Raw genomic sequence first — 7,480 nt, 5'->3', positions numbered from 1 at the left:
CCCTCTCCTTACAAACCCCAAACATATTTAGCCAGAGAGGATTATACTGGATATCTGGGTTTGTTTACTGTGTGTGTGAGTGTGCGCATGCATGTTTTAGTGTTTTTTACTCTAACCCTCTGGTGAAAGGCTTTGTGGCGACCGCTGACCAGCTAGAGAGGGAGTGAGAGTGTTCAGCCTTTTGGCTTTAATTTATATACAAAAAAACAGAGAGCAGACAGAGTTCAGTGACCTAGTTTCCCTGCTGGCTGGCAGCATCAGACAGGGAGAGGAGAGAGAGAGAAACGGGGTGGGCACGGACTTCAGAGACCAGAGGCCCTGGTGAGGGTGGGATGGGTTCTCTCTACCCTGTTCATTCATTTCTCCATTCACCCCCCCCTCCTCCTCCTCTCCAGGCTACCCACCATTTTAGATGTTCATATTGTAATTCAGTTGATGTTGTCATGGGGATCCCTTCCTCTAAACCTAGGTCTGTTAAACCCTTCGTCTAGCCTAGCCCTAGGTCTGTTAAACCCTTCATCTAGCCTAGCCCTAAGTCTGTTAAACCCTTCATCTAGCCTAGCCCTAGGTCTGTTAAACCCTTCATCTAGCCTAGCCCTAGGTCTGTTAAACCCTTCATCTAGCCTAGCCCTAGGTCTGTTAAACCCTTCATCTAGCCTAGCCCTAGGTCTGTTAAACCCTTCATCTAGCCTAGCCCTAGGTCTGTTAAACCCTTCATCTAGCCTAGCCCTCGGTCTGTTAAACCCTTCATCTAGCCTAGCCCTCGGTCTGTTAAACCCTTCATCTAGCCTAGCCCTAGGTCTGTTAAACCCTTCATCTAGTATGCCCTAGTTAGGTCTGTTAAACCCTTCGTGTAGCCTAGCCCTAGGTCCGTTAAACCCTTCATCTAGCCTAGCCCTAGGTCTGTTAAACCCTTCATCTAGCCTAGCCCTAGGTCTGGTAAACCCTTAGTCTAGCCTAGCCCTAGGTCTGTTAAACCCTTCATCTAGCCTAGCCCTAGGTCTGTTAAACCCTTCATCTAGCCTAGCCCTAGCTAGTTATGTTAAACCCTTCGTCTAGCCTAGCCCTAGGTCTGTTAAACCCAATCCCTAACAGATGCCCTTTATGTTTGCATTCAGAAGTTCAGAACCCATCCTCTCCTCTGGATGGTGCTGTGTAAATTGGACACTGATTAATGTGTCCAGTCTGTGTAGCTATGGGCCTTTATACCACCACAACCACTCCATCTACTGGACCACATGGTCACTTTGACAGCACCATAAACATCATGTGTGGTTCTGGAGGTAAACCCTGTCAATAGATGGACTCAGAGAGTGTGTGGGTCTGGAGGTAAACCCTGCCAATAGATGGACTCAGAGAGTGTGTGGGTCTGGAGGTAAACCCTGTCAATAGATGGACTCAGAGAGTGTGTGGGTCTGGAGGTAAACCCTGCCAATAGATGGACTCAGAGAGTGTGTGGGTCTGGAGGTAAACCCTGCAATAGATGGACTCAGAGAGTGTGTGGGTCTGGAGGTAAACCCTGCCAATAGATGGACTCAGAGAGTGTGTGGGTCTGGAGGTAAACCCTGTCAATAGATGGACTCAGAGAGTGTGTGGGTCTGGAGGTAAACCCTGTCAATAGATGGACTCAGAGAGTGTGTGGGTCTGGAGGTAAACCCTGTCAATAGATGGACTCAGAGAGTGTGTGGGTCTGGAGGTAAACCCTGCCAATAGATGGACTCAGAGAGTGTGTGGGTCTGGAGGTAAACCCTGCCAATAGATGGACTCAGAGAGTGTGTGGGTCTGGAGGTAAACCCTGTCAATTGATGGGCTCAGAGAGTGTGTGGGTCTGGAGGGAAACCCTGTCAATAGATGGACTCAGAGAGTGTGTGGGTCTGGAGGTAAACCCTGTCAATAGATGGACTCAGAGAGTGTGTGGGTCTGGAGGTAAACCCTGTCAATAGATGGACTCAGAGAGTGTGTGGGTCTGGAGGTAAACCCTGTCAATAGATGGACTCAGAGAGTGTGTGGGTCTGGAGGTAAACCCTGTCAATAGATGGACTCAGAGAGTGTGTGGGTCTGGAGGTAAACCCTGTCAATTGATGGGCTCAGAGAGTGTGTGGGTCTGGAGGTAAACCCTGTCAATAGATGGACTCAGAGAGTGTGTACTCTCTCTAAATAGTGAGGATCTGTACAGGGCCTCTTCTATAACGGTGTGATTGTCAGTAAGGATTATTATTATAAATTGGCCATCCCCTGACCCCACTCACCTGGGTCGTGTTCATTAGGCACCAAACGGAATGAAAAACTAAGGGACAATCTATGCTCAGAAACACTACTTTTCCATTGCAAAACATGTTTTTATGTTTTCTGTTGCATGTCCTAATGAACACAACCCTGTTCAGGACAGGAAGGACCATCATCCCTACAGCCCCTCCATATCCCAGGCCAGCCCAGGGAGAAAGCTGACTTACAGAGCAGCCATCACAAGAAATATAAAACAAAACTTCAACATCACAAAATGTCTCGTCTGAACATCAATGACAACAGAACAAACAAATGACTAACAAAAACTACCATAACTGTAATTATTCTCAAAACGATGGACATACTGTATGGAAAATAAAGTATGGACATACCGTATGGACATACTGTATGGAAAATAAAGTATGGACATACCGTATGGAAAATAAAGTATGGACATACCGTATGGAAAATAAAGTATGGACATACTGTATGGAAAATAAAGTATGGACATACCGTATGGACATACTGTATGGAAAATAAAGTATGGACATACCGTATGGACATACTGTATGGAAAATAAAGTATGGACATACCGTATGGACATACTGTATGGAAAATAAAGTATGGACATACTGTATGGAAAATAAAGTATGGACATACTGTATGGACATACTGTATGGAAAATAAAGTATGGACATACCGTATGGAAAATAAAGTATGGACATACCGTATGGAAAATAAAGTATGGACATACCGTATGGACATACCATATGGAAAATAAAGTATGGACATACCGTATGGACATACTGTATGGAAAATAAAGTATGGACATACCGTATGGAAAATAAAGTATGGACATACCGTATGGAAAATAAAGTATGGACATACCGTATGGACATACTGTATGGAAAATAAAGTATGGACATACTGTATGGAAAATAAAGTATGGACATACCGTATGGACATACTGTATGGAAAATAAAGTATGGACATACCGTATGGAAAATAAAGTATGGACATACCGTATGGAAAATAAAGTATGGACATACCGTATGGACATACTGTATGGAAAATAAAGTATGGACATACCGTATGGAAAATAAAGTATGGACATACCGTATGGAAAATAAAGTATGGACATACCGTATGGACATACTGTATGGAAAATAAAGTATGGACATACTGTATGGACATACTGTATGGAAAATAAAGTATGGACATACCGTATGGAAAATAAAGTATGGACATACCGTATGGACATACCATATGGAAAATAAAGTATGGACATACCGTATGGAAAATAAAGTATGGACATACCGTATGGAAAATAAAGTATGGACATACCGTATGGACATACCATATGGAAAATAAAGTATGGACATACCGTATGGAATAAATAAAGTATGGACATACCGTATGGAAAATAAAGTATGGACATACCGTATGGAAAATAAAGTATGGACATACCGTATGGAATATAAAGTATGGACATACCGTATGGAATATAAAGTATGGACATACCGTATGGAATATAAAGTATGGACATACCGTCATGGAAAATGGAAATGTAAGACCTTTAAAGAAAGATGGAGAGAGAGTGAGTAGAGGGGGAGGGGTATTTGGCTCTTCAGGGGAATGTTTCTTGTGATGAGATGCTCCTCCTCTGAAGACCTGTCCTCTTCTCCTCTCACCTCCCCTCCTATACCCACATAACATGGTTCACTCAACATTCTACATCCATCATATCTCTGCGACGCCAGCTTATGGAAGGACCCCAGAGTCCACAGAGAAAGGTGGCCGTTTCAAGCCTGAGCGTAGATGAATGGAAAACCAAGGTAGTGAAGATGGAAAGAGAAAGACAGAATGTTTCCAGAGAGCCACAAGTACAAGTTGGCAGGTCCATGTTTTGTAAAACGTAACAAAGACACTGGTGTGTACGGTATAAGTGCATGTTGAATGCATCAATCCAACCATACGGATTCTAACATCAGTCAATTGTTCTAAAGTCTGTGAATGAACCCCACTTCCTTGGAAAAGTGAAGTGAGGCAGTTTGTAGTGTGGCTGTGTCCTGTGACCAGCCCAGCTGTACGTAGCAGTAAAGCCTGATTCACACCGTAGGACCAAACCATGCCTTACTGTAGCAGCCTGGCCTGGTTACGCCATGATGCTGAACCATGCTAAACAGAACACTGTGAAAAGAAGATCCCAGCCAGCACGGTACGGTTTGAGTCAGCCCTATAGTGTCAATCAGCCTGTGTCACACACCCCGTGGTTCAGGATACACAGCTCCCAGTCTACCCTCACACCCCGTGGTTCAGGATACACAGCTCCCAGTCTACCCTCACACCCCGTGGTTCAGGATACACAGCTCCCAGTCTACCCTCACACCCCGTGGTTCAGGATACACAGCTCCCAGTCTACCCTCACACCCCGTGGTTCAGGATACACAGCTCCCAGTCTACCCTCACACCCCGTGGTTCAGGATACACAGCTCCCAGTCTACCCTCAAGGATGGATCCCACAATGTGGGACTGTTGAACTCGGGACAAAGCCACCAACAGCCAACTCCACAAGGACTCAGGACTCTTCACTGGACAGCCACCTGTTTTACACAGCTGCTTTTAATGAAAGGTCATTTAAACACTGTTCCACAACACAGTGTGTTACTTCAACAGTGGACCTTTCATACCCAGTACTTAACTCACTGTGTCATTTAGAAGTAGAGTTGTTGTGGACAATAATAGATTGGACTGGGAGGCTGACTGACCGGAGTAATTCACCTGTCCACCAGGGGGGTACATAACAACACCTGTGCCATAGACGTTACCGTGATGAAGAAGAAGAAGAAGAATATTGGTCATTTGCTGGGTGATATAACACCGTTTGTCTGCCTTCTAAGACTTGAGTTGCTCTGCGTCCTTACACAAGCCCCTACTGTGCAACAACAAGCCCGTCACATGTCATTGTGGAAAGGGCTGGTCCACGATGGTCACCCTCCCCGAATCGGAAAAAGATTGTCAAAAATAGTCATCAAAGTGCTCACGTTTAGTTTCGGTCATGTTTGAGGAGAGTTTTTGAGAGGTTAGCAGCAGTTGTGAGGTTTACATCACTATCGCCTGGGTTGATGTTCTGACCATCAGGGGGTTGTGTGCTCCTTGGTGGGATGTCATTCTGATTGACATCCAATAGCACCTCCCTACTATTTAAAGTAAGGAGATGCAGTCAATTCATCCGTAATCCCCTAAATCAGTTTGACTTCACTTCCGATAAAACAGGAAGTTTGTCCAATTGTGTTCACAGCACTTTGTAGGAAGTAGTTTCTGTAACCTTTAAAGCAGCGGAATGGGGACGTACTGTGTGTTGCTAGCCTAGCAGTGAGCGCCTCCTACTGTTTCATTTGTGTGTCTACCTCACTGCTCGGCCACAGAGCACACTGTCAACATGAACATCATCAATACATACACATGAGGTGGAGCTTGAGGAAGGACACAGAGCATTAGAAGACTGTCATCAATACATACACATGAGGTGGAGCTTGAGGAAGGACACAGAGCATTAGAAGACTGTCATCAATACATACACATGAGGTGGAGCTTGAGGAAGGACACAGAGCATTAGAAGACTGTCATCAATACATACACATGAGGTGGAGCTTGAGGAAGGACACAGAGCATTAGAAGACTGTCCTTTCCATGGAGCAAGTCCAGAAACAAAGGGAACGCCAGAGACAGAGAATGTGGGGAAGAGGTGAGGAGGGCCGCTGTTGCATTTTTTTCAAGCCTTATGAAATAATACAAAATGACACATGATTGAAATGTATTTATGAGTTGTTGCTGGTCCCAAGATGTGCTAGATAAATGTAAAGATAGCAGTGCCAGATACCTCAGGTCTTTTGTCCGAGACAATTTTACAAACTGAGGTGTGGACTTTGTTGTTAAGTTTAAGTTGCCTGAAAGTGGACTTTCTTTCTTTTCACGTCAATTTTTTTCTACCCTTTTCTACATTTTCTCAGCCCCCCTTCAGTTCTTCTGGAATGTGTGTGTGTGTGTGTGTGTGTGTGTGTGTGTGTGTGTGTGTGTGTGTGTGTGTGTGTGTGTGTGTGTGTGTGTGTGTGTGTGTGTGTGTGTGTGTGTGTGTGTGTGTGTGTGTGTTAGTTGACCACAGCTGGCTTAAGCACAACCGTGCCGGAGGGGATGACCACCCAGGACAGGGGGTCGTGGGAGGCCCCCGTGGAGAGGTTCAGCACCCCCCCACGATGAAGCTTGTTCTTCCCCTCCTCCCCCCCACCCCCAATTTTCCCCTTGTGGTGACACCCGTGGTGGTGGGCCCTGCGCTCTGAGGCAGACGACCCCATGGATCCTCCTAGGGACACGGGCACCATGGTGGGCCCCAGCCCCAGGGCTGAGGAGGGGAAGGCCGGGGAGAGCCCCAGGGACGACTTGGTGGCCAGGCTCAGAGGAGAACCATTGAAAGACAGGATGGAGGTGTTGCAAGGGGAGCTGGGGCACCCCCCCAGCGTGCTCAGGTCCAGGGGCCGGGGGGCGAGGGGGGATAGAGGCATGGAGCCCGCCAGGCCCTGCAGAGCGTGGCCCCCCAGGAGAGCGGCAGCGGCGCTGGGGATGATGATATGGGCCCCACTGATGTAGCTCAGCTCCGACTCCCCCAGATTACCCCCTCTTCCACCCATCCCCACCCCCAGGGGACCCACCTTGAGCAGGGAGCTCAGCCCACCCGGACAGCCTTGCTCCTGGGCTACAGAGTGGCCGTGGGCCTTGATGTGCTTACGGAGAGAGCTAGGGTCTGTGTATCGCTTCAGGCAGCCGGCCATCTTGCAGTAGTAGGGCTTGTCCACGTAGTGGGTACGCGTGTGCTTGAAGCGGTCGCTGGAGTTGGAGTAGCGCTTGCTGCAGCCCTCGTATGGACAGATGTAGGGCTTCTCACCTGAGGAGAAAAGACATTCAGGTAAGTTATTCAATTCAATAAACTTGAGTCGTTATTTTAGCGTTAGAGATTGCATGAAGGAAGGAATGTTTTCATGTGTATACAGCATACAAAAGAATGTGTGACTTTACAGTGAGGGAGTGTCTGTCTGTCTGTCTGTCTGTCTGTCTGTCTGTCTGTCTGTCTGTCTGTCTGTCTGTCTGTCTGTCTGTCTGTCTGTGTGTGTCTGTGTGTCTGTCTGTGTGTCTGTGTGTGTGTCTGTCTGTCTATCGGAGTGTCTGTGTGTGAGTGTCTGTCTGTCTGTCTGAGTGT

General features: G+C 46.8%; 1 protein-coding gene and 1 long non-coding RNA gene across 2 annotated transcripts in view; one reads left to right on the top strand and one right to left on the bottom strand.

The window, feature by feature from the left end:
• The first annotated feature begins 418 nt into the window (after nucleotides 1-418).
• On the top strand, nucleotides 419-2,083 carry LOC127930135 (uncharacterized). Its single transcript, XR_008136930.1, has 7 exons — nucleotides 419-568; nucleotides 701-835; nucleotides 869-934; nucleotides 1,071-1,329; nucleotides 1,559-1,742; nucleotides 1,881-1,926; nucleotides 2,065-2,083. It is a non-coding gene; the product is annotated as an uncharacterized LOC127930135 (long non-coding RNA).
• Nucleotides 2,084-6,261: 4,178 nt separating this feature from the next.
• The window catches only part of LOC118379862 (zinc finger protein GLIS2-like), a 33,730-nt gene continuing 32,511 nt past the window's right edge, over nucleotides 6,262-7,480 (bottom strand). Inside the window, 1 exon segment of the mRNA XM_052519551.1 lies at nucleotides 6,262-7,168. Coding sequence (XP_052375511.1) covers nucleotides 6,378-7,168 — 791 coding nt within the window. The 3' untranslated portion in view covers nucleotides 6,262-6,377.

This window comes from Oncorhynchus keta, chromosome 5 (assembly GCF_023373465.1).
Source record: "Oncorhynchus keta strain PuntledgeMale-10-30-2019 chromosome 5, Oket_V2, whole genome shotgun sequence".
NCBI classification, from domain to species: domain Eukaryota; kingdom Metazoa; phylum Chordata; class Actinopteri; order Salmoniformes; family Salmonidae; genus Oncorhynchus; species Oncorhynchus keta.
This window is presented reverse-complemented; position numbering and strand designations above follow the sequence as displayed.